Genomic DNA, 27,329 nt, shown 5'->3' on the forward strand with positions numbered 1-27,329 from the left:
CAAGAGACTGCTATTTTTTGTTACTTACACCACTGCTTTCTTTGATAATGATAAGCAAGAACCAAATAATAGACTGCGTATGATAAATGATGTTCTAAACGAGAGTGTAGTGAAAATTTTTCTCCGTTTGAAAATCTTTGCTGGCATCTCTTTAGTACATTACATTCTGCACAGAAATTAGAGTCATCTTAGATTTAAAAATCTAGTCAGTTGCCGTGCTTCATTTCTGACTGTATCACTATTAGGCATAAGAATAATACGAATATAAACATGACACAATACGTATACCCTTCCGCGTTTACTGTTGTCTCACTCTAGTTTCGTAGTTTATTAGGCAGGCAGGATTTAAATTATATAGCAGCAAACACGAAAGAATACATGGCAAAATGTTTATATTCATATTATTCTTATGGTGAAGAGAATACTGCATGTGATTCACAATTCATCAAGTTCCTATTAGCAACCATCTCTTCTCACAGGTAGGAAAAAATTCAGAACGTGGAGTTGGCCATATTGACAAACATCCCAAACAGTCTTGCCAGTCGGATTTTCGTAGTACATTGAAATGCTGCTACATTAGAAGATGAACAATACGGAATTTGTATTTACTTCGTTGGATATTGTATGAAAATGAAGTGGTCAAAACTCGAGGCGGAGAAGAAAAGCTCGTCCTCCACCTTTTTTTTTTTTAATTTATTTACTGACGCAGAGGTTTTGGCGCCAGTATTTATCTTTGTGCCTACAAAGCATACCTGTGTACCGCTACGTATATTCGATGGCAGAAGTTAGTTGTGGCAGCGCATTTCAACATTTTTCAGAACTTCCGCTTGCTTTGCATTCGATTCTAAGCCGCAGGCGGTTTTTTGGATTACAAAAACCGGGAAAAAAGTGCGGCTTAGATTCGAGTAAATACAGTAACTACCAACCAGCTGCCCACCAGGATGAACGACACCACCAAATGTAGTCAAGAGCAAAGTAGACCACCATGTGGCACAACATGCAGCTGAACACAACACACTTGATTTCAATGGCTGCTTCACTACCCAAGCCATCTGGATCTTTCCCTCCACCAACAGCATTTCTGAACTGCACACAAGGGCGTTATCCTTACAACACATTCTCTGCTTCTGTACTTATCCTGGCCTCAATCTGCAGTAGCATACTGTTCCCACATGTTCCACCCAACAGTTTCCTTACCCTCTGTTCTATCATCTACTAACCATCTTAATCTCTCACCCTGTTTATTCGCAGCCCTCTGCCAGTGCATCCGCTCATCTTCCTCACTCCTCTTTGTTTTTGGTCCTTTTTTCTCCACCTCTCTGCCCCACAATCTCCTGATGCTGTGTTTGTTGGCAGCCTAGTCCCTGCACTCTCTACCAGACAGTGTTCATCTCTCTTCCTACTCATACACAACTATTCTTTCTCCTTCGCTGCCCCCTCCAGATTGCTGCTTGCACCCCACGTGATAGCTGCATTCCAGCCTGAGATGCTGGAGTTGGTGATCATATTTGCATGTTATTTGCTTCCCTGTGTTTATGTGGATTGTGTGTGTCTCTCCTTTACTGATGAAGGCTGCGGCCGAAAGCTATTTAAGTGTCTTTTAATTGTGTCTGTCTGTAATTTGACGTGTCTTCTTTATGGTAAGTAGTAACATTTAGTTTGATATTTTCCAATGTGTAAAACGTTGGTGTATAGCCTTCTGAGAAACTCAGTTATCTTAAAGCCCTAAATGCCAAGAAGAGTTTTTGATCAGTTATACTTCCCATTTTTGGGGCCTACAAAATTTTGACATTTAGCGAAATTTGCATAATTTCAGAACTATACTATCTGAAAAAGTCTTTCGCGATGGCATACATGAATAAAATGTGAATTAAATAGTTAGGAACCTGATTGAGTCCAGCAACCTGATTGCCAGATAAAGCTTCACAATTGTGCCACCTGTTGATAATATTAATTGTTAAGATGATGATGATGATGATGATTTGATAAAATATTTTTAAAAAATAAAATTATAAAAACACACACTACAATGATAATTCTTCAAATGTTCTTGTGCACATTCAAATCAAATCAGTTTAACACAATAAATCAAATGGAGCAAACTTATTCTGCTACTGGATGCATTTTTAGAACTGACATGCGCATTCTACAATTGAAGTTCCCATACTGTAAGATAATGTTGTCTGTTTGCTTACAATTGTTCACTCCACTAAAAAGCTCAGGAGGTAATTGATACCGCTTAATCCACCAAATGTTCTCTTTTTTGTAGAATATCTTACTATGTGAAAACAAGAGCATAAATATAATCTATTTCTATGTTAAAAGAGCAGCACCTTCTTAAAAATTGCCGAAATGGGAATACTCAGATGAGAACTGATAGCTGCAAAAATTATGTACTACTGCTGAATAATAAGCTTTCCAAATTTCCTAGTCTTTAATCAGAATACATATTAGGACCATGGCAAAAAGAAGGCATGCTGTGATGTAACAGCCTTGAATTTTGTATCAGAGAAAGTGATACACAGTTTTTTTAGTGTTTTAGTTGATACAGTGTATTAATGATGACGACGACAATGACAATAACAATAAATTATTATTAATCTTATTATTATAATTTTTAAACAACACTTCTAATTTATTCATTATTTAATGTTGTGTGGAAGAATTGTGAATCATGTGCCTTGTAATGATAAATATAACACTGTTTTCAAGTTTATAATTAACCAAAACAAAGTTGCCAAATTTAAAAGAATGTTACAATATTATGAAAAAGATAATTGCTACTTACCGTATAGTGGAGACGCTGTGTTGCAGATAGAAACACCGAAGAGACTGTCAAAAAATTAGCTTCAGCCAACAAAGCCTTCATTGGAGATAGAAAAACACACACACACACACACACACACACACACACACACAGTGAACAGCTGCACATGACAAAGAGATTCAACCGGGTGGTGGGGGTAAGGAGGAGAATGGGCCAGGGTGGGGGAGGTATAGTAGGGTAGAGGTGGGGGATGGTAAAGTTCCGCTTGTAGGAGCATATGGGGACGAGGTGGAGAGAGGGTAGGGCAGAGGGCAGCTAGGTGTAATCAAAAGGTTAGACAGAGGAGGATTAGTGGAAAAGGAGAGAGGTGAAAAGACAGGGTGCATTGGTGGAATAGAGTACTTTGTAGTGCTGGAATGGGAACAGGGAAGGGGCTAGAGGGTAAGGACAAAGACTAAAGAAGGTTGAGGCCAGGAGGCTTATGGGAACATTTGCTACATTGCAGGGAGAGTTCCCACCTGCACAATTCAGAAAAACAGATGTTTGTGGGAAGGATCCATATAACACAGGCTATGAAGCAGTCACTGAAACGAAGAACGTCATTCTGGGCAGCATGTTTAGCAATTTGGTGGTCCAGTTGTTTCTTGTCCACAGTTTATTGGTGGCCATTTATGCAGACAAACAGCTTATTAGTTGTCATGCCTACATAGAATGCAGTACAGTGGTTGAAGCTTAGCTTGTAGATCACATGACTGGTTTCACAGGCAGCCCTGCCTTTTATAGGATAGGTGATGCTTGTGACCAGATTGGAGTCGGTGGTGGTGGTGGTGGTGGTGGTGGGAGGATGTATGGAACAACTCTTGCATCTAGGTCCATTACAGGATTATGCACCATGAGGCAGGGTGTTGGAAGCAGGAGTTGTGTAGGGATGGAGAGGATACTGTGTAGGTTCGGTGGCTGGCGGAATACCACTTTGGGAGACATGGGGAAGGATAGTGGGTAGGACATTCCTTATTTCAGGGCACAATGAGAGGTGGTTGAAACATTGGTGGAGAATGTGATTCAGTTGATCCAATCCTGGATGGTACTGAGTCATGAGGGAAATGCTACTCTGTGGCCAGATGGTGGGACTTTGGGAGGTGGTGGTGGTGATGGTGGTGGTGGTGGTGGTGGTGGTGGTGGTGGTTATGGGTAACTGGAGAGATAAGGCATTGGAGACAGCTGGGGCACCCCATTGCTGAGCACACTACCCAACACAATGTGCTTCATTTTGATGACTGCTTCGCAGCCTGTGCCATCTGGATCTTTCCCACCAACACCAGCTTTTCTGAATTGCACAGGTGGGAACTCTCCCTGGAATATATCCTATGTTCCTGTAACCCTCCTGGCCTCAACCTGCATTAGGCTTTGTCCTTACCTCTAGCCCCTGCCCTGTTGTGATTCCAGCTCTATACCGTCCTCTGTTTCACCAACGTTCATATAGTCTTTTCACCTCTCTCCTTTTCTGCTCCACTAATCTCCCATACCCTCCCCTGCCCAACTGCACTTAGCTGCCCTATCATCTCTCTATCTCATCACTGTATGGTGGTAGAGGCAGCACTTTACTGTCCCCAACTCCTACCCTGCTATCCCTCTCCCTCCCTGCCCCAGCCTCCTCCTTACCCCCACCACCTGACTGCGCCTCTCATCATGGGCAGCTGCTTGCAGTGCGGCTGTGGTCGCGTGTGTGCGTGTGCATGTGTATGTGCTTGTGTGGTGAGTAGCAACTATATTTTTCATGATATTGTTACATTCAATCCTGGTTTTTTAAAAGAATGCTATTGTGATGTATAGTTGCCAACTGAAGGGATGAATGAAAATTTGAACCAAGGCCAGAATTCAAACCTGGGTCTCCTGCTCACTGCTAATCTGTGGTGCAGTGTTGGAAAAAACTCTTATGAAAGACTTAGTCTAAGATCTTTGCACTTATCTGTTGCATGATGAACCTTTGATCTGGACAGTTGCAATATTTTTCAACACACATAATTACATTCCATCCAGAATTTTTCAAAGATTAATACATCTGAGATATGTAGTCAGCCCATGTAGTCATTTTCTCTTCCCTTGTGATAACTGTTTGGATTTAAAATGCGCAGAAAGTATTCGGATATATTACGTAGTTTACTTTTAAAGTTACAGTGTGCAAAAACGATATTATTTTCACAGCAAATTAACTAAAGTGGCTTGAGCAATTATCTCACTATGTGACATGTAGTATCTTAACCATGTCTACCAAAGTCATTTATCTAACTATTGCAAAGAAGTAGTACAATTATTTTCACAATTTCCATAAGCATAATAATGTTATGATTACTTACCTTTTACCTGCATTCAGATTCTCCAGACATTTTTGAATATATTCACTGTAGTAGCTGATTTGCTCTTCAAAAAATTGTGTTTTCTTCTCCAGACTTTGTTTGGTGCTTCTCAGCATTTGGATTTCCTGTGAGGCAAAAAGAAAGTATAGTAATGAAGAGCTTCTGTACAGAAATCATCTATTAACTTTTTCTTATTGTCATCAACAATTGCAGGAAAACTGTATTAATAATAACCAAATCACAACAAATCTAAGCATAGAAATCAATAACAAATCCATAACTTTGTAGGCATGACATCAGTCAGCTTATTACTCATGTATGCAGCACAGATACAAATGTGAATTAGTAGTACAAAATTGCATACATACATACATACATAGAAACTTTATTCATGACACTCAGTACTCTTTGTTGGTAATGAAGATATCCTTTATACTTTCGACAAAATTAGCTGTGAACTGTGTATTTCTTGTTGATTACATAAAATTATGACAAGCTCGTTTAGGCATAAGTCCCATTATCAAGTGTTCCTGTTGACATTATATTTATACATCATCTTTTCTACATCTATGTAATAATACTATCAGATTTTATGTTGTATTATATTTTTGTCTAGATGTATTGACACCCACAATTCATCTTGAAAAACAAGTTCTTTTATGTACTATGTTGTTAACATAGGTCACATATATATTTTCACTCATTTGCTATAGAAGAACAGTAATGAAAGTAAATATGTAACTCATGTTAACAACATAGAACATAAGTTCTTTTATTTTCCATGATGATTTATCGACATCACTCCATCTAGATCCAAGTATAAGATAAAATCTCACAGTACTCTCACACAGAGGTAGAAGACAGTGATATACAGGGTGTTACAAAAAGGTACGGCCAAACTTTCAGGAAACATTCCTCACACACAAATAAACAAAAGATGTTATGTGGACATGTGTCCGGAAACACTTAATTTCCATGTTAGAGCTCATTTTAGTTTCGTCAGTATGTTCTTCCACCTGCGCTCCAAGGAGCACGTTATCATGATTTCATACGGGATACTCTACCAGTGCTGCTAGAACATGTGCCTTTACAAGTACGACACAACATGTGGTTCATGCACAATGGAGCTCCTGCACATTTCAGTCAAAGTGTTCGTACGCTTCTCAACAACAGATTCGGTGACCGATGGACTGGTAGAGGCGGACCAATTCCATGGCCTCCACACTCTCCTGACCTCAACCCTCTTGACTTTCATTTATGGGGACATTTGAAAGCTCTTGTCTACGCAACCCCGGTACCAAATGTGCTCGTATTGTGGATGGCTGTGATACAATACGCCATTCTCCAGGGCTGCATCAGCGCATCAGGGATTCCATGCGACGGAGGGTGGATGCATGTATCCTCGCTAACGGAGGACATTTTGAACATTTCCTGTAACAAGTGTTTGAAGTCACGCTGGTACGTTCTGTTGCTGTGTGTTTCCATTCCATGATTAATGTGATTTGAAGAGAAGTAATAAAATGAGCTCTAACATGGAAAGTAAGCGTTTCCGGACACATGTCCACATAACATATTTTCTTTATTTGTGTGTGAGGAATGTTTCCTGAAAGTTTGGCCGTATACAGGGTGTAACCAAAAGGTACGGGCAAACTTTCAGGAAACATTCCTCACACACAAATAAAGAAAAGATCTTATGTGGATGTGTGTCCGGAAACGCTTAATTTCCATGTTAGAGCTCATTTTAGTTTCATTCCAATGTGATCAGATTGTAAATTTTCACAATGAACACATGTGGGCTGACGAGAATCCGCACACAACTGTGCAATCACGTCATCAACACAGATTTTCTGTGAACATTTGGACAGGCATTGTTGGTGATGTCTTGATTGGGCCCCATGTTCTTCCACCTACGCTCAATGGAGCACGTTATCATGATTTCATATGGGATACTCCACCTGTGCTGCTAGAACATGTGCCTTTACAAGTACGACACAATATGTGGTTCATGCACGATGGATTGGTAGAGGCGGACCAATTCCATGGCCTCCACGCTCTCCTGACCTCAACCCTCTTGGCTTTCATTTATGGGGGCATTTGAAAGCTCTTGTCTACGCAACCCCGGTACCAAATGTAGAGCGCGCTCGTATTGTGGACGGCTGTGATACAATACACCATTCTCCAGGGCTGCATCAGTGCATCAGGGATTCCATGCGACGGAGGGTGGATGCATGTATCCTCCCTAATGGAGGACATTTTGAACATTTCCTGTAACAAAGTGTTTGAAGTCACACTGGTAGATTCTGTTGCTGTATGTTTCCATTCCATGATTAATGTGATCTGAAGAGAAGTAATAAAATGAGCTCTAACATCGAAAGTAAGCATTTCCGGACACATGCCCATTAACATCTTTTCTTTATTTGTGTGTGAGGAATGTTTTCTGAAAGTTTGGCCGTACCTTTTTGTAACAGCCTGTATACGTGTAATGTCACCTGCAACACTTGATGGTGGCACATGTGCATACAAATTGATTGTGAATTTGTGTAATCCACAAGATATAATAAAAAAAAATTGCGGCTAATTTTGTCAGTAGTACAATGAAGCTGTAATGTCAGCTTATGCAAGCTGCAGGCCAAGCAGAGAAGAAGGTATTTAATGTAAACGAAGATGTTGCAAGACTCAATCCAGTAAACTGTCTGCTCATCAACTATGTGGAGTGATTTTAAGCTGCCAAAAAGTTTGTGTTCTGCACAATTTTTTAGAACATGATTTGTTGATTGCATAACACTGTGATCATGAAAGGAGTTCTCTCCGAGGCTCCAACTAAATTTTAGATGGTTCCACAATCCCTATCTAGTGTGCTACGGACTCAGCTGGGCCACAGTTTTCATGATAATCTGGCACTCAGGACACTGATGGTTGAACTTTGTACAAATTAGTGATAATAGGGCTTTGCCTCATCATCTTTCCTAGCCCTTAGATTGCATAAATTCATCTATTGAGTAGAAGGCGCTGTCATACAGAAATTCTTTTAATTTGTTTTCAAATACTGGTTGGCTATCTGTCAGACTACTTGTTAAGTGACGAAAGTCTCTTGTGGCTGCATAACTCACACACCCCTTCTGTGCTGTAGTTAGATTTAACCCAGATAGTGAAGATCAGACTTTCTCCTATGCACATTGCTACTGCTTTTGAACTGGAATGAGTTATTAATAACAATTTCATAAATGCATTTATATATGTTGTGAAGCTACTGTGAATATTCCTGGTTCCTAAAATAAACTCTGCAAGATGACCTTCAGTGGGTTCCAGCGATTATTCTGATTATAAACTTTCTTTAATGATGAATTAATCCAAAATATGATGTCATATGAGAGCAGTGAATGAAAATAGGCATAGTAGGCTAATTTACTGACATCACTAAAATTTGCAATAACCCTAGCTGAACTCAAATGTTTCAGCAGATCAGGAATGAGTTTTTTTCTATTCATTTTCTCATCAATGCTCATATTCAAAGATTATGAATACTCTGGCTTAGCTACAGACTTCTGTTCAAAGTCTATATTTATTAATGATGTTATGCCATTTACGGTACAGAACTGTATATGCTATAGATAAATAAATAAATAAAATAAAATAAACTGAATACACTAACATACGCTGTTAGGATTCTCACTCAAAATACAAGCTGCTCACCTGTTGCCTGAGGCGACACTGTGCCATGGTGGTACATAGTGACTACCGATGCACAGAATAATTTTAAAAAACACATGTAAAACACAGAAAAAGTTTATCAGGATGATAATGAAAGCTAAATGTAGGGATTCCTGTTGCCTCCATTTTAAAAGTTTGAAAATACTGTCCCTGGCTTGGTTATACACATAAAAAAAAAAACATTCAAACATAACTATCATATACTTGTATATTTAACTAGGCAGAAGATGAATCTATACATATACACAGTAAATACAATCTTATGAAAAGGAGATGTGTATCATACTGGAGTTGAAGTTATGTAATTATATGCCTTCTTACTTAAAATGCCTACAAACATCGAATACATTTTACGTAAAGTTGAAACAGTTCTTGCTTGACCACTGCTTCTACAATGTGTCTGAATTTCTGGGTCATCATCATAAGAAAATCTCACTTACCAAATATTGTTAATTATGTACACTGTGGTGACCAAAGTCATGGGATAGTGATATGAGGACATACAGATGGCAATAGTATAGTGTACACAAGGTATAAAAGAGTAGTGCAATGGTTGAGCTGTCATTTGTACTCAGGTGATTCAAAAGAAAATATTTCTGACATGATTACAGTCTCAAGATGGGAATTAACAGACTTTGAATGTGGGATGGTAACTGGAGCTAGATGAATGGGGTATTCCATTTTGGAATTCATTAGTCTGATATCCACAGTATCATGAGTGTGCCAAGGATGCCAAATTTCAGGTATTACCTCTCACCATGGACATCTCAGTGGCTGATGGACTTCACTTAATGACCGAGAGCAGCAGCATTTGCATTGAGCTGTCATTGGTGACAGACAAGCAACACTGAATGAAATAACTGCAGAAGTCAATGTGTGATGTACAGAGAATGTATCCATTAGGACAGTGTGGCAAAATTTGACATTAATGGGCTAAGGCTTGTTCCCCTTTCAACAATATTCCAAATTGTTTTAATTTTATTATGAGATGTGCTAATCTCAGACATAATACACATACTTCTGGATTTTTAATAACTTCCCTTGACCTAGTACTGTAATTTTTATAATATTTGACTGTTTCTGGGTCATTGATTTTTCTTGCTATTAGATACATTTCCCTTCTCCAATTTCAAGATTCTGTAACGCTTTCATAAGCCATGTCTTTTGACATGGTTTTTACAATCATTTTTCAATGTTTTCTTGGAGAAACAGTTTTCAATTATACTCACAAACATGTCAAAAAATAAGATATATTTTAAATTAGCATCAGGTTCCCATTTTACCACATCCCAATCTAACTGCTGAAAGCTTTCCCTAAAATTTGCAATTGTTAAATCACCTTTCAGGCCATTTCCTTCTTTCATTTTCTTGCCGGTGTTGCAACATGTCCTGGTAGCACCATCGATGAACATTTTGTCCCTGTGGCACGAATTCATGATGAACTATTCCCTCAAAGTCAAAGAAAACTTTCAGCATGACTTTGACATTTGACTTGACCTGATGAGCTTTACTTTTTGTCTTGGAGAAACTTAGAAACTTTCCCAACCATTCGTAACACCAAGTATGGCTTAAGCACTCATCACTGTAGGCTTCCTGCATCATTTGGTGTGTCTCTGTAAAGGTTTTCTTGAATTTCGCACAAAATTTAATGCAGACGTGTTGCTCCTCTAACTCTGCCATATCGAAATTCACAAACTGTGCAACACAATGTTCTACTCAATACAGCACTGAACAATAACTAACAGACACACAACAATGAAACTTCTGGAAGTTACACATTAAACATAGCATGTGCAGGGACGCCAGCTGCATTTTGCTCCAACACGCCACTAGCTTGAAATTAAGAATATTTCAGAAATTTTTGAACAGACCTCGTACATGTGCTGAAAGCTTATATCCAGTTACATTTACTTTTCCGTATCTGTGGCTGTATAATGTTCAGACAGGCATAGTATACCTGTTACATCCTCAGTTTCTAAATCTTCCAAACAAACAAGAAGCTGCTGTACTTTGGTTTTTAATACCCTGATATACTGAAGCACTATACTAACATTATTTTTCACTGTACTTTTACAAGAATCTTGTGATATTTTAACATCTTTAGTACCTGCCTGCCTGAGTTTCTCATAAAACTTAATTACTTTCAATGTTGAAGCAGTGGACACTGATCTTTTCTAAAAAGAAAAAAAAGAAGAAAAAAAGAAGAAGAAAAAAGAAGAAGAAGAAAGAAGAAGAAGAAAAAGGGTACTCCCACGAGTCATTGGTTGCAAAGCGACTGATGGCCCTCGCCCCCCACAGGATTTTGCTAGCAACCCAGCCACTTTAGCCTTCTCATTCCTACTGAGATACACGTCATGTCTAAGGAAATCCCACTTACCAACAGTGTCAACAGGAACTGAATCCATGTCTGACCTAGTAGTCACTTGAAGCATCAGATCTAACTCCATATTGATCCTACTTGCAAAGCTGTTCCATTGGGGCAGGTCAAACTGCAAACTTCTGTTTTAGTAATTTTAAATTTAAATCACCATGTCAAAGTTCTATCCTATTTTGTTGAGGCAACTTGCTAGTTAAAATTCACATTACTTCGGATTTCTTCTCTGGTATGAAACTGTCACAAAAATAGTCTTTCATAATACTGATTGATGTTGTTGTTGTTGTTGTTGTTGTTGTGGTCTTCAGTCCTGAGACTGGTTTGATGCAGCTCTCCATGCTACTCTATCCTGTGCAAGCTTCTTTATCTCCCAGTACCTACTGCAACCTACATCCTTCTGAATCTGCTTAGTGTATTCATCTCTTGGTCTCCCTCTACGATTTTTACCCTCCACGCTGCCCTCCAATGCTAAATTTGTGATCCCTTGATGCCTCAAAACATGTCCTACCAACTGATCCCTTCTTCTAGTCAAGTTGTGCCACAAACTTCTCTTCTCCCCAATCCTATTCAATAGCTCCTCATTAGTTATGTGATCTACCCATCTTATCTTCAGCATTCTTCTGTAGCACCACATTTCGAAAGCTTCTATTCTCTTCTTGTCCAAACTAGTTATCGTCCATGTTTCACTTCCATACATGGCTACACTCCATACAAATACTTTCAGAAACGACTTCCTGACACTTAAATCTATACTCGATGTTAACAAATTTCTCTTCTTCAGAAACGCTTTCCTTGCCATTGCCAGTCTACATTTTATATCCTCTCTACTTCGACCATCATCAGTTATTTTACTCCCTAAATAGCAAAACTCCTTTCCTACTTTAAGTGTCTCATTTCCTAATCTAATTCCCTCAGCATCACCCGATTTAATTTGACTACATTCCATTATCCTCATTCTGCTTTTGTTGATGTTCATCCTATATCCTCCTTTCAAGACACTGTCCATTCCGTTCAACTGCTCTTCCAAGTCTTTTGCTGTCTCTGACAGAATTACAATGTCATCGGCGAACCTCAAAGTTTTTACTTCTTCTCCATGAATTTTAATACCTACTCCGAATTTTTCTTTTGTTTCCTTTACTGCTTGCTCAATATACAGATTGAATAACATCGGGGAGAGGCTACAACCCTGTCTCACTCCTTTCCCAACCACTGCTTCCATTTCATGCCCCTCGACTCTTACAACCGCCATCTGGTTTCTGTACAAATTGTAAATAGCCTTTCGCTCCCTGTATTTTACCCCTGCCACCTTCAGAATTTGAAAGAGAGTATTCCAGTTAACATTGTCAAAAGCTTTCTCTAAGTCTACAACGTAGGTTTACCTTTTCTTAATCATTCTTCTAAGATAAGTCGTAAGGTTAGTATTGCCTCACGTGTTCCAACATTTCTACGGAATCCAAACTGATCTTCCCCGAGGTCCACTTCTACCAGTTTTTCCATTCGTCTGTAAAGAATCCGCATTAGTATTTTGCAGCTGTGACTTATTAAACTGATAGTTCGGTACTTTTCACATCTGTCAACACCTGCTTTCTTTGGGATTGGAATTATTATATTCTTCTTGAAGTCTGAGGGTATTTCACCTGTCTCATACATCTTGCTCACCAGATGGTAGAATTTTGTCATGACTGGCTCTCCCAAGGCCATCAGTAGTTCTAATGGAATGTTGTCTACTCCCGGGGCCTTGTTTCGACTCAGGTCTTTCAGTGCTCTGTCAAACTCTTCATGCAGTATCTTATCTCCCATTTCGTCTTCATCTACATCCTCTTCCATTTCCATAATATTGTCCTCAAGTACTTCGCCCTTGTATAAACCCTCTATATACTCCTTCCACCTTTCTGCCTTCCCTTCTTTGTTTAGAACTGGGTTGCCATCTGAGATCTTGATATTCATACAAGTGGTTCTCTTCTCTCCAAAGGTCTCTTTAATTTTCCTGTAGGCAGTATCTATCTTACCGCTAGTGAGATAAGCCTCTACATCCTTACATTTGTCCTCTAGCCATCCCTGCTTAGCCATTTTGCGCTTCCTGTCGATATCCTTTTTGAGACGTTTGTACTCCTTTTTGCCTGCTTCATTTACTGCATTTTTATATTTTCTCCTTTCATCAATTAAATTCAATATTTCTTCTGTTACCCAAGGATTTCTATTAGCCCTTGTCTTTTTACCTACTTGATCCTCTGCTGCCTTCACTACTTCATCCCTCAGAGCTACCCATTCTTCTTCTACTGTATTTCTTTCCCCCATTCCTGTCAATTGTTCCCTTATCCTCTCCCTGAAACTCTGTACAACCTATGGTTTAGTCAGTTTATCCAGGTCCCATCTCCTTAACTTCCCACCTTTTTGCAGTTTCTTCAGTTTTAATCTACCGTTCATAACCAATAGATTGTGGTCAGAGTCCACATCTGCCCCTGGAAATGTCTTACAATTTAAAACCTGGTTCCTAAATCTCTGTCTTACCATTATATAATCTATCTGATACCTTTTAGTATCTCCAGGATTCTTCCACGTCTACAACCTTCTTTTATGATTCTTGAACCAAGTGTTAGCTATGATTAAGTTATGCTCTGTGCAAAATTCTACAAGGCGGCTTCCTGTTTCATTTCTTCCCCCCAATACATATTCGCCTACTATGTTTCCTTCTCTCACTTTTCCTACTGATGAATTCCAGTCACCCATGATACACACACACATCCATCCACACATGTACAGACACAAGCAGACATATACAGAGGCAAAGAGTCTGCCCAAACTCTTTGCCTCTGTATATGTCTGCTTGTGTGTGTGTGTGTGTGTGTGTGTGTGTGTGTGTGTGCGTGTGTGTGTGTGCGTGTGTGTGTGTGCGTGTGTGTGTGTGCGTGCGCGCGCGTATACCCGTCCTTTTTTCCCCCTAAGGTAAGTCTTTCCGCTCCCGGGATTGGAATGACTCCTTACCCTCTCCCTTAAAACCCAAATCCTTTCGTCTTTCCCTCTCCTTCCCTCTTTCCTGACGAAGCAACCGTTTGTTGCGAAAGCTAGAATTTTGTGTGTATGTTTGTGTGTCTATCGACGTGCCAGCGCTTTCGTTCGGTAAGTCACATCATCTTTGTTTTTAGATATATTTTTCCCATGTGGAATGTTTCCCTCTCTCTCTCTCTCTCTCTCTCTCTCTCTCTCTCTCTCTCTCTCTCTCTCTCTCTCTATATATATATATATATATATATATATATATATATATATATATATATATGAAAGCGTTGGTATGTTGATAGACACACACACACACACACACACACACACACACACACACACACACACACAAAATTCAAGCTTTCGCAACCCACAGGTTGCTTCATCAGGAAAGAGGGAAGGAGAGGGAAAGACGAAAGGATGTGGGTTTTAAGGGAGAGGGTAAGGAGTCATTCCAATCCCGGGAACAGAAAGACTTACCTTACGGGGAGAAAAGGACAGGTATACACTCGCACACACACACATATCTATCCACACATATACAGACACAAGCAGACATATGTAAAGGCAAAGAGTTTGGGCAGAGATGTCAGTCGAGGCGGAAGTACAGAGGCAAAGCTGTTGTTGAAAGACAGGTTAGGTATGAGCGGCGGCAACTTGAAATTAGCGGAGGTTGAGGCCTGGTGGATAACAAGAAGAGAGGATATACTGGAAGGCAAGTTCCCATCTCCGGAGTTCTGACAGGTTGGTGTTAGTGGGAAGTATCCAGATAACCCGGACGATGTAACACTGTGCCAAGATGTGCTGGCTGTGCACCAAGGCATGTTTAGCCACAGGGTGATCCTCATTACCAACAAACACTGTCTGCCTGTGTCCATTCATGCAAATGGACAGTTTGTTGCTGGTTATTCCCACATAGAAAGCTTCACAGTGTAGGCAGGTCAGTTGGTAAATCACGTGGGTGCTTTCACACGTGGCTCTGCCTTTGATCGTGTACACCTTCCGGGTTACAGGACTGGAGTAGGTGGTGGTGGGAGGGTGCATGGGACAGGTTTTACACTGGGGGCGGTTACAAGGGTAGGAGCCAGAGGGTAGGGAAGGTGGTTTGGGGATTTCATAGGGATGAATTAAGAGGTTATGAAGGTTAGGTGGACGGCGGAAAGACACTCTTGGTGGAGTGGGGAGGATTTCATAAAGGATGGATCTCATTTCGGGGCAGGATTTGAGGAAGTCGTATCCCTGCAGGAGAGCCACATTCAGAGTCTGATCCAGTCGCGGAAAGTATCCTGTCACATGTGGGGCACTTTGGGGGTTCTTCTGTGGGAGGTTCTTGGTTTGAGGGGATGTGGAACTGGCTCTGGTTATTTGCTTCTGTACCAGGTCGGGAGGGTAGTTGCGGGATGCGAAAGCTGTTTCACGTTGTTGGTGTAATGGTTCAGGGATTCAGGACTGGAGCATATTCATTTACCACGAAGACGTAGGCTGTAGGGAAGGGATCGTTTGATATGGAATGGGTGGCAGCTGTCATAATGGAGGTACTGTTGCTTGTTCGTGGGTTTGATGTGGACGGATGTGTGAAGCTGGCCATTGGACAGATGGAGGTCAACGTCAAGGAAAGTGGCATGGGATTTGGAGTAGGATCAGGTGAATCTGATGGAACCAAAGGAGTCGAGGTTGGAGGGGAAATTCTGGAGTTCTTCTTCACTGTGAGTCCAGATCATGAGGATGTAATCAATAAATCTGTATCAAACTTTGGGTTGGCTGGCCTGGGTAACCAGGAAGGCTTACTCTAAGCGACCCATAAATAGATTGGCATGCGAGGGGGCCATCCTGGTACCCATGGCTATTCCCTTTAATTGTTGGTATGTCTGGCCTTTGAAAGTGAAGAAGTTGTGAGTCAGGATGAAGCTGCCTAAGGTAATGAGGAAAGAGGTTTTAGGTAGGGTGGCAGGTGATCGGTGTGAAAGGAAGTGCTCCATCGCAGCGAGGCCCTGGACGTGCGGAATATTTGTGTATAAGGAAGTGGCATCAATGGTTACAAGGATGGTTTCCGGGGGTAACAGATTGGGTAAGGATTCCAGGCATTCGAGAAAGTGGTTGGTGTCTTTGATGAAGGATGGGAGACTGCATGTAATGGGTTGAAGGTGTTGATATACGTAGGTAGACATACGTTTCATGGGGGCTTAGTAACCAGCTACAATGGGGCGGCCGGGATGACTGGGTTTGTGAAGTTAAGGAAGTAGGTAGAAGGTAGGGGTGCTGGGTTACAGTGGGGGTCAGGAGGTGGATGGAGTCAGGTGAAAGGTTTTGTAGGGGGCCTAAGGTTCTGAGGATTCCTTGAAGCTCTGCCTGGACATCAGGAATGGGATTACCTTGGCAAATTTTGTATGTAGTGTTGTCTGAAAGCTGACGCAGTCCCTCAGCCACATACTCCCGATGATCAAGTACCACGGTCATGGAACCCTTGTCCGCCGGAAGAATGACGATGGATCAGTCAGCCTTCAGCCTTCATAAAGTGAATCTGGAACAACAACACCCTAATTCAGTAGTTAACCTTTCCTCCAAACCTCTCTCTCAATCTGAAACCTCTGTCCTATCCAAAGGCCTCACCTTCAGCCCTACTCCCAGATTCAACCAAACAGCCCTCGTCAAAGATTTACTGTCCTACACTCTTACTCTCTGCTGGAAATATCACTTTGCCACAAAGAAAAATAATCCTAATCCTACTCCTAACGATCCAACTCCCCAAGACACTATCCAATTGAACCGCGCCTGGAACAGTTCCATCCTCCGTCACAGCGAAAACCACCACCTATTCCTCAAAATCACCCTCTCCAAATCTTCCAGGAATTTCTCACTTCCAGCCTTGCCTCTCAATCCTTCTTGAAAAACCTTAATCCTACTTCCAACATCACCACTGCTGAAGCCCAACCTATCCGTGATCTGAAGGCTGACCAATGCATCATCATTCTTACGGCGTACAAGGGTTCCACGACCATGGTACTTGATCGTCGGGAGTATGTGGATGAGAGACTGGGTCAGCTTTCAGACAACACTACATACAAAGTTTGCCAAGGTAATCCCATTCCTGATGTCCAGGCAGAGCTTCAAGGAATCCTCAGAACCTTAGGCCCCCTACAAAACCTTTCACCTGACTCCATCCACCTCCTGACCCCAACCGTAACCCCACACCCCTACCTTCTACCTACTTCCTTAAATTCACAAACCAAATCATCCCGGCCGCCCCATTGTAGCTGGTTACCAAGCCCCCACAGAACGTATCTCTGCCTATGTATATCAACACCTTCAACCCATTACATGCAGTCTCCCATCCTTCATCAAAGACACCAACCAGTTTCTCGAACGCCTGGAATCCTTACCCAATGTGTTACCCCCCGGAAACCATCCTTGTAACCATTGATGCCACTTCTTTATACACAAATATTATGCACGTCCAGGGCCTCGCTGCGATGGAGCACTTCCTTTCACACTTATCACCTGCCACCCTACCTAAAACCTCTTTCCTCATTACCTTAGCCAGCTTCATCCCGACTCGCAACTTCCTCACTTTCGAAGGCCAGACATACCAATAATTAAAGGGAACAGCCATGGGTACCAGGATGGCCCCCTCGCACGTCAATCTATTTATGGGTCGCTTAGAGGAAGCCTTCCTGGTTACCCAGGCCAGCCAACCCAAAGTTTGGTACAGATTTATTGATGACATCCTCATGATCTGGACTCACAGTGAAGAAGAACTCCAGAATTTCCCCTCCAACCTCAACTCCTTTGGTTCCATCAGATTCACCTGATCCTACTTCAAATCCCATACCACTTTCCTTGACGTTGACCTCCATCTGTCCAATGGCCAGCTTCACACACATCTGTCCACATCAAACCCACCAACAAGCAACAGTATCTCCATTATGACAGCTGCCACCCATTCCATATCAAACGATCCCTTCCCTACAGCCTAGGTCTTCGTGGCAAATGAATCTGTTCCAGTCCTGAATCCCTGAACCATTACACCAACAACGTGAAACAGCTTTCGCATCCCGCAACTACCCTCCCGACCTGGTACAGAAGCAAATAACCAGAGCCAGTTCCTCATCCCCTCAAACCCAGAACCTCCCACTGAAGAACCCCCAAAGTGCCCCACTTGTGACTGGATACTTTCCGGGACTGGATCAGACTCTGAATGTGGCTCTCCTGCAGGGATATGACTTCCTCAAATCCTGCCCCTAAATGAGATCCATCCTTCATGAAATCCTCCCCACTCCACCAAGAGTGTCTTTCCGCCGTCCACCTAACCTTCGTAAACTCTTGGTTCATCTCTATGAAATCCCCAAACCACCTTCCCTACCCTCTGGCTCCTACCCTTGTAACCGCCCCCAGTGTAAAACCTGTCCCATGCACCCTCCCACCACCACCTACTCCAGTCCTGTAACCCAGAAGGTGTACACGATCAAAGGCAGAGCCACATGTGAAAGCACCCACGTGATTTACCAACTGACTTGCCTACACTGTGAAGCTTTCTATGTGGGAATAACCAGCAACAAACTGTCCATTCTCATGAATGGACACAGGCAGACAGTGTTTGTTGGTAATGAGGATCACCCTGTGGCTAAACATGTCTTGGTGCCCGGCCAGCACATCTTGGCACAGTGTTACACCGTCCGGGTTATCTGGATACTTCCCACTAACACCAACCTATCAGAACTCTGAAGAGGGAACTTCCCCTTTAATACATCCTCTCTTCCCGTTACCCACCAGGCCTCAACCTCCACTAATTTCAAGTTGCCGCCACGCATACCTCACCTGTCATTCAACAACATCTTTGCCTCTGTACTTCCGCCTCGACTGACATCTCTGCCCAAACTCTTTGCCTTTACACATATCTGCTTGTGTCTGTACATGTTCCGATGGATGTGTGTGTATGTGCGAGTGTATACCTGTCCTTTTCTCCCCGTAAGGTAAGTCTTTCTGCTCCCGGGATTGGAATGACTCCTTACCCTCTCCCTTAAAACCCACATCCTTTCGTCTTTCCCCTCCTTCCCTCTTTCCTGACAAGGCAACTGTTTGTTGTGAAAGCTTGAATTGTGTGTGTATGTTTGTGTTGGTTTGTGTGTCTGTCGACCTGCCAGCACTTTCATTTGGTAAGTCACATCATCTTTGTTTTTAGATATATTTTTCCTACGTGGAATGTTTCCCTCTATTATAACTATACACACACACACACACACACACACACACACACACACACACACACACACACACACACACACTGTAGTGTTGTGATGGAATCACAATAGCACCTACAGGGAAATCAATACGAAGGGGAATTATAGTGCCACCCTGTTTTCTCTAGTGGAGATCCTGGGACTTTTGTTACTTTGGCAGCAATGTTAAGGCAATTACTTGCAGTGTACCAATGAATTAATATTGTGCTTAGAGGGTGAAGAAACAGTCACCTTTCTTAATGCTGTCACCGTTTAAAATTTGTCACCTTTTTCAACCTTTTTTGTTCTTTTGGAAGAAAATAAGTTATTTATTTCTGTTTCCAAGTTTCTGTATTCATGTTCATTAATTTAACTTTTTGTAATACTCAAATGATGAAAATAAATAAAATTTAACCTGACGGGCTTCTGAAATTTGAGATATTGTTCCTTTTTTATTTTTTTTGAATGTTTTAATATTTTGCACAACTGTTGCTAGAGTAAAATATTCATCTACTATGATGACTTCTATTTTTGTTCCAGAGTCTAATTTTGCTGTAGAAACAAAACTGCTGCTGTGATACTCTGACTTAACTTTTGAAAATAAACTTTTTGGTACACGAAAATGCAAATTCCGTTGTGACTGTCTAGAGAAGACGGGTAGTAAATGCTCTGCTTGTGGGAAAAAGGTTAGTGAAAGCGAACTACTTGCAGTGTGTGCCCTTGCACTATTAATTTCAAGACAAAAGGATTTCAGGCAATTTTTGATCTCACACTTTCAACAAAACATAAGTGCAACATTGAAATTAAAATCAGTCACATTAAGAACTTTCGTATCAAACACAACCTTTAAGTTCAGTATGAGTGTCAACAATAGGGATGTTAAGTACAAAGGATAGTTTCACCACTACTGAACTGATTTGGACAATGAAATGATTTATTTTCAGTTACTCTATATAGTTGGTTAAGCAGAAGCTTTTCGCAGCACATACTATGCTCTAATAACTTGTGCAAATACGGGTGCATAAATTTGTCAAAAATTCTGATATTTCAACAGGTAACCCCATTGTTTTCAAGATATGATTTGGAAAATGCCTTAAAATGACATGGAGGGCTACCTATCAAGATACCTTTACTTTTCAACAAACTTATCAAGGCAATGTTCCCTCAACTTATTTGAAGAAGATGGTTTTAGTTGGTTGCTTGTTTCATGTATCATAAATGCAGTCTCTTCCTGTGATGCAGAATGAGTTAGCTTTTACTTACAACACTTTTTTCCAGCAAAAAATATGACAACATACTGACAATTTACACAACAGCCTTGTGTATTAATCTTTGATACTTGTAATTCTTTTTTGAGCACCATGATTAACTCTTGACTACATTCCAACAGACCTACAAACCAGGATTATAAAATTACACATGTAAAAAAATATGGAGCAGAAGAATTTGTCCAGCAAATATAATGATTTCAGTTTATGCTTGAAGTTAATTGTATTAGCCATTAGATTCAACAGGTAAGTTGTAGTTTTTTGTGGCTGAATATCTTGCTCATTTCTGTGCCACATTATGGACGAACAGCGATTAGTGTAAATATTTTCTCTTTCCATTAATGCAATAATGAATGTTACTGTTGTTTTTGAATTGCAATTGATCACTGAAAACAAACTTCTACAGTAGTAAATGCGCTGCAAGGCTATTGTCAGTATGTCTAACTGTTTAATGAGCTGTCTTCAAGAGGTTCTACAGTGGTCAGCACCCTCATTACATGCTTCTGTCTGTCTTGCTCCAAAAAGAGTCACTAAAGAATATTATGCCATATAAAATTAGTGAGTGAAAGTACAAAAAGTAATTCAGCTTTTTGATACTTTCATGCCCAAAGCCTGCTATTATCCATAATGGAGGAGTTGAAGATATTGGCCGATTGGACGCTTAAGATCTGTAGCACATGAATTACAATTCAGATCATCATCAACAGTCCCGAGTGACTGGAAAAAGTGCAGGTGACTCCTGTATGTAAGAAGGGCAAAAGAATGGACCCACAAAATTACACATCAGTATCACTAACATCAGTTTGCTGCAGAATCCTTGGACATATTCTCAGTTCGAACATAATGAATTTTCTTGAGACTGAGAAACTTATCTCAAAAAATCAGCATGCCTTTAGAAACTTTGCTTGCACTTTTCTCATGTGATATATTGCAAACTATGGATGAAGGGTAACAGGCAGATTCCATATTTCTAGATTTACAGAAAGTGTTTGACACGGTGCACCATTGCACGCCGTTAAAGAAGATATGGACAAATGGAATAGGTTCATAGATATGTGAGTGGCTCTAAGATTTCTTACATTATAAAACGCAGTATGTTTTCCTCAACAGCAAGTGTTTATCAGAGACAAGAGTATCGTCAGGAGTGCCCCAGGGAAGGGTGATAGGACTGCTACTATTCTCTATACATGTAAATGATTTGGCGGACAGTGATCTATGGTTGTTTGCTGATGATACTGTGGAGTACAGTGATGTGTTGAAGTTGAGTGACTATAGGAGGATACAATAGGACTTAGACAAAATTTCTAGTTTGTGTGATGAATGGCAACTAGCTCTAAATGTACAAAAATGTAAGATAATATGGATGAGTAATGTTTGGATACAGTATTAGTAGTGTCCTTATTGACACAGTCACATCATCCAAATATCTGGGCATAATGTTTCAAAGCAATATGAACTGGAGTGAGCATGTGAGGATTGCGGTAAGAAAGGCAAATGGGTGACTTTGGTTTATGGGAGAATTCTAGGAAAGTGTGGTTCATCTGTAAAGGAGACCACATTCAGGATGCTAATGCAACCTACTGACGCATACTGCTCGAGTGTTTGGGATACATACAAGGTCGGATTAACGGGAGACATCAAAGGAATTCAGAGGCAGGCAGCTGGATTTGTTACTAGAATGTTTGAACAACACGCAAATTTTGCAGAGATGCTTTTGGAAACTCAAATGGGAATCCCTGAAGGGAAGGTGACATTCTTTTCGAGGAACACTATTGAGAAAATTTAGAGAACCAGTGTTTGAAGCTGACTGCAGAATGAATCTACTGTTGCCAACATACATTTTGCGTAAGGACCACGAAGATAAGATACGAGAAATTAGGGCTCATATGGAGGCATACAAACAGTCATTTTTCTCTCATTCTATCTGCGAGTGGAACAGAACAGGAAATGATTAGTAGGGGTACAGGATACTCTCCACCTTGTGCTGTAAAGTGGATTGTGGAATATCAATGTAGATGTAGATTAGGTGATAGCGTTTTTACATTTTTACTTATAATAACAGTTCAAACTGCACTAAAATGACAAATATTGTAGCCAGTTCAAAGACTTTGTCATTAGACGATAGCATTTTTGAGAAAAACTGTACCTGATGTCTTCACAAAGCTTCATCAGCTGTTCTTACCTACTGACACGACATAGGCTATAACTGTGGAGCAGCTGATGCACCATCGTAAAGACATGAAACAAAATTTCTCTCATCTTAATGACTGATCAAAATTGGTTACAATGTCCGTTATTCTCTTCATAGCTATGAACATTTAATACAATGTATCACAGCCGAATGAACCTGATTGTTCACTGCAGCAACACAGTTTGAAAATGTGAGCTTTGTTTTCTGTGTCTCTGCCACCAAGCTTACACAAACCTCATCCTGTCCACAGTTCCCTATCACACATCCTCTCTGCAAAGAGCCACTGTCCAACATGATTTACACCATAATACCTATACTTCTAAATTTATCTTTACATTCTTCTTTTTTTACCTCAGAGGTCCTCTTACCCCATTCCCCCAAAACTCCTATTCTCCTAAGCTAAAGAAGGAACTTGTGATTCTGAAAGGTAGGAGTACTAGTGGATTTTATTTACAAGTGCTCCTGTCTGCTGAACTAGGAGCTGCATTTGCTGGAGTTAAATACTGGTCAGCCCAACTGTCCCAGTTAATTTAATGAATTTCTGGGTATAATTCTTCTTTTTATAACAATGTCATGCAGTTTTTGCTTCTCACTCTAAACAGTGAAATGAACAATCTCTGATATACACCACAAATCAATAGAATATGTAACACTTGAATGAACAACAATAACAAAATTCACTTATAGCAAAATACCTTTCTCAGGAGCTGTCTTCTCCGACCACGGCGACATATGTCAGACGCAACTGCAGTTACAAGCTGCTGAAAACCATCAGTATGAGTTACCAAGCCTGCTAATTCAAGCTGCGCTAGAAGTTGGGAGAGTCTTTGTAATTCATTATCTTCAGATTGACCAGTGCACTTGCATGACAGAGCTTCTAACAAACTGGCTCCTTCCATTTGTGGTAACAGCTGCAGCAATAACTCCTTCGCACTGAGAAGAAAATTGTATTAAATGTCAACAAAATTACCACCAAAGAAAAAGAACAGCCTTAAACCTGATTTTGAAGCAAGGGGGAAAAACCATGACAAATAAAAATTATGACAATTTCTACAGAAAAGGAATATCTGTGTGTACTACATAACTACTGGGAAAATTATTGGTTGATCAGTCAATTTGGTACTAATTTAAGATAAGCCTGAGGAACTAATTGGTCTTCAACTTCTCCAACTCCTTAGATACAGTCTGTAAGCACAACCAGTCAGTTATACACATTACATGGTCAGATTTTTATGTAATACTTGGGTTTTCATCTCATGAATGCAGTGATTTAATTAGTATAAGTAAACAATGACTTGTTTTTTGCTACTTCAGTTTCCTCTACTATCATTTCATTAAAGGCCTGTATGTGCAACAGTAAGCATGTTAACTTTTGTGTAAAATATGAATTCTATGTCCTTAAATAGTACATTGAAATCAGATTGGTGGATAATCATATATATGTAGACAAAGGCTGTTTCATTTACACCTGACATGGCACTCCATTTTTGCACATATTAAAATACAATACTCGTTGTCTCAGCCAGTAGATGGTTTTAATAGCACTTGTTGATAGTTGCACACTACTCTCGTTGTAGTTTATGACATGTTGGTGTTGCATGTATACATTATATTATTAAGGGGCAGTACTGACTTTTGCATCTGCTACATATGTATTTTAATTTACAGAAGCAGCATCAGCACAACAAAGCAATATGGAATTTCATTTGAGGATGGTAACCAGGTAAATTGCTGAAAATACGGTATGAGTAAATAAAGTACCCACCAGCAAATCCGACAGTAATATGAATTATTATATCAGGAGAGCTTATGTAGTTCAGTAAATATAAATGTGTCATGTAAATGTCTTTTGAATTTATGGAAGCAATACAGAGTTTCTATCATATTTTTCCAATTGCACCTGTGACTCCTCCAGAAGCAGATAGGTAGAAAAAATATACAAATTAAGTTACAGAAATTGGCCAATTCAGAAGTACCACACAGATAATTCAAAAATGTGTGTTAGTTAAGAAATTTAGTCAGACATACTTTGTCTCCAGTTGGGGCTACTCAGGTTGGATACTGTCATCAGGAAGAACAAAACTTGCGTTTTACAGGTCAGAGTGTAGGTGGGTAGAATAGAAAATTTAAAAACAGAAATGGATAACGAAGGTAAATATACTGGGAATTAGTGAAATGGAATGGCAGTAAGAACAGGGACTCTGGTCAAGCGAGTATTTGTGATCAACATAAAATCAAATAGAGGTAATGCAGGAGTATGTCTAATAATGAATAAGACAATATGAAAGCAAGTAAGCTACTACGAACACTTAGTGAATGCATTATTGTAACCAAGAAAGATACTTAGCTAATGCCCAACACAGTAATAAAAGTTTGTATGCTAATAGTTCCACCGATGAAGAAGGGATTGGAAGAATGTACACTATAAATGAAATTATCCAAATAGTTATTTGAGAGGAAATTTAATTGTTATGGGACACTGAAATTCGATGGCAGGAGAAGGAAGACAATGGAAAATATATGGAGATAATGGACTGGGGGAAAGAAATGAAATGGGAATTTGTCTGATAGAGTTTTACACATAGTACAATTGAAGATGTCTAACACTTGGTTTAAGAGTGTTGTGTATGTATGACAGTTGAATGAAAAGTAATGCCTCCACCTTCGTTAATTGGGTATGGATGGAAATATTTTAGTAAATCAAATGCAGAAATAATCCTTAGAATGTGATTTTTAATTACCAATATTTGCTTTTCCACATAATCACCAACCAATTGGATACATTTCTGCCAACGATGAACAAGTTTTCTGATGCCGTTATGGAAGAAGTCGCCACTCTGTTTCTGCAACCAAAGTCTCACAGTTCTCTCAGCGCCTTCAGCAGAAGCATAATGATGACCCAGCAGATCGTCTTTCATTATCGGGACCAGATGGAAGTCAGACGGTGCTAAATCTGGACTGTATGGAGGATGCCGTACAGTGGTGAGATTCAGTCTATGAAGTTCTGCTGCAGTGGCACATGAAGTGTGTGGTTTGCCAAGAAAAGCAATATTGTGACCCACATGTTCTTGTGAAACGCCGATTGTGCTTGTAACTTCTTTCAGAGTGATACGATGATCATCCTGGATCAATCTGTCAACCTTTTGCTTGTGAAACTCAGTGGTTGTTGTCACAGGACGTCCAACTCTTTGTTTGTCATGCAGATCAGATGTTCCTGCCTCAACACCTTTAAACTTACTCACCAAATGATGAGCAGTACTCACATCAACACAATAACCATAAACTGCTTTCATTCTCTGATGAATCTCCTTTGTGGTGACACATTCTGCTGTCAATAATTCAATGACTACACATTGCTTAAATCGCACTGACTGACTGTCTGCACAAGGTTCCATATTTTACACTGTAACAACACAACCGTTCAATGCTAAGGCTTCCTGCCAACTGGAGCTGTACAGAAGAGACTATGGAACAAGTCAGTATCTGCCGCATATCAATGCTGCCAACTGTTGAAGAATTACGAAGATGGAAGCATTACTTTTCAGGCAGTCTTCATAGATGAGAGGGAGAGTTCACAGAAGGTTTCAGTAGATTACATACTTGTGGGACAGAGATTTAGAAAACAAATTCTGAACTGCAAGAATTGTGGAATAGTTGGAAATTAAAGAAATGGGACTGTGATGAACAGAAAGAACTAGATTATATAGGATTAGTGATGGCAGCAGAGAATCAAATAGGTAAAAAGACAATGTCTAGTAGAAATCCTTGGATAACATGGGAGAAACTGGATTTAATGGACTATATGAGGAAACACAAAAATGCAGCACAAGAAGCAAGTGAAAGGGAATACAGAGATGATAGAAAGTGCAAAATAGCAGAGCAGGTATGGCTAGAGAAATGCAAAAGTGTAGAAGTGTACATAACTACGGAATACGTAAGTGCTGTCTATATGAAAACCAAAGATACCTTTGGGGAAAAGGGAAGCCACAGCACAAATAGTAAGAGCTCAGATGGTAGGCCAGTGCTAAGCAAAGAAGGAAAGACAGAGGTGGAAGGAATATACAGAAGAGCTGTTTAAAGAAAGGAAACTTTAAGAGAATATGATGGAAAGCGTTGTTGTGGTCTTTAGTCTGAAGACTGGTTTGACGCAACTCTACAAGCTACTCTATACTGTGCCAGCCTCTTCATCTCCCAACAATTACTGCAACTTGGTCTCCCTCTACAATTTTAACCTATCTGCCCAAATAACAAAACTCATCTACTACTTTAAGTGTCCCCTTTCCTAACTTAATTCCGTCAGCATCACCTGATTTAATTTGACTACATTCCACTGCCCTTGTTTTGGTTTGGTTGATGTTCATCTTACATCCTCCTTTCACGACACTGCCCATTCAATTCAACAGCTCTTCCAAGTCCTTTGCTGTCTCTGACAGAATTACAATGAC

General features: G+C 40.3%; 1 protein-coding gene across 1 annotated transcript in view; it reads right to left on the reverse strand.

Annotated features, from left to right (window-relative positions):
- LOC124712908 (ras GTPase-activating-like protein IQGAP1) overlaps window positions 1–27,329 on the reverse strand; it is a 346,898-nt gene that overhangs the window by 17,578 nt on the left and 301,991 nt on the right. Inside the window, exons 29-30 of the mRNA XM_047242907.1 lie at window positions 23,580–23,817; window positions 5,125–5,249 (exon numbers count right to left, since the gene is read on the reverse strand). Of these exons, the coding sequence (XP_047098863.1) occupies window positions 5,125–5,249; window positions 23,580–23,817 (363 nt within the window). The remainder of the gene's footprint in view (window positions 1–5,124; window positions 5,250–23,579; window positions 23,818–27,329) is intronic.

Source organism: Schistocerca piceifrons, chromosome 1, assembly GCF_021461385.2.
Source record: "Schistocerca piceifrons isolate TAMUIC-IGC-003096 chromosome 1, iqSchPice1.1, whole genome shotgun sequence".
Taxonomy (NCBI): domain Eukaryota; kingdom Metazoa; phylum Arthropoda; class Insecta; order Orthoptera; family Acrididae; genus Schistocerca; species Schistocerca piceifrons.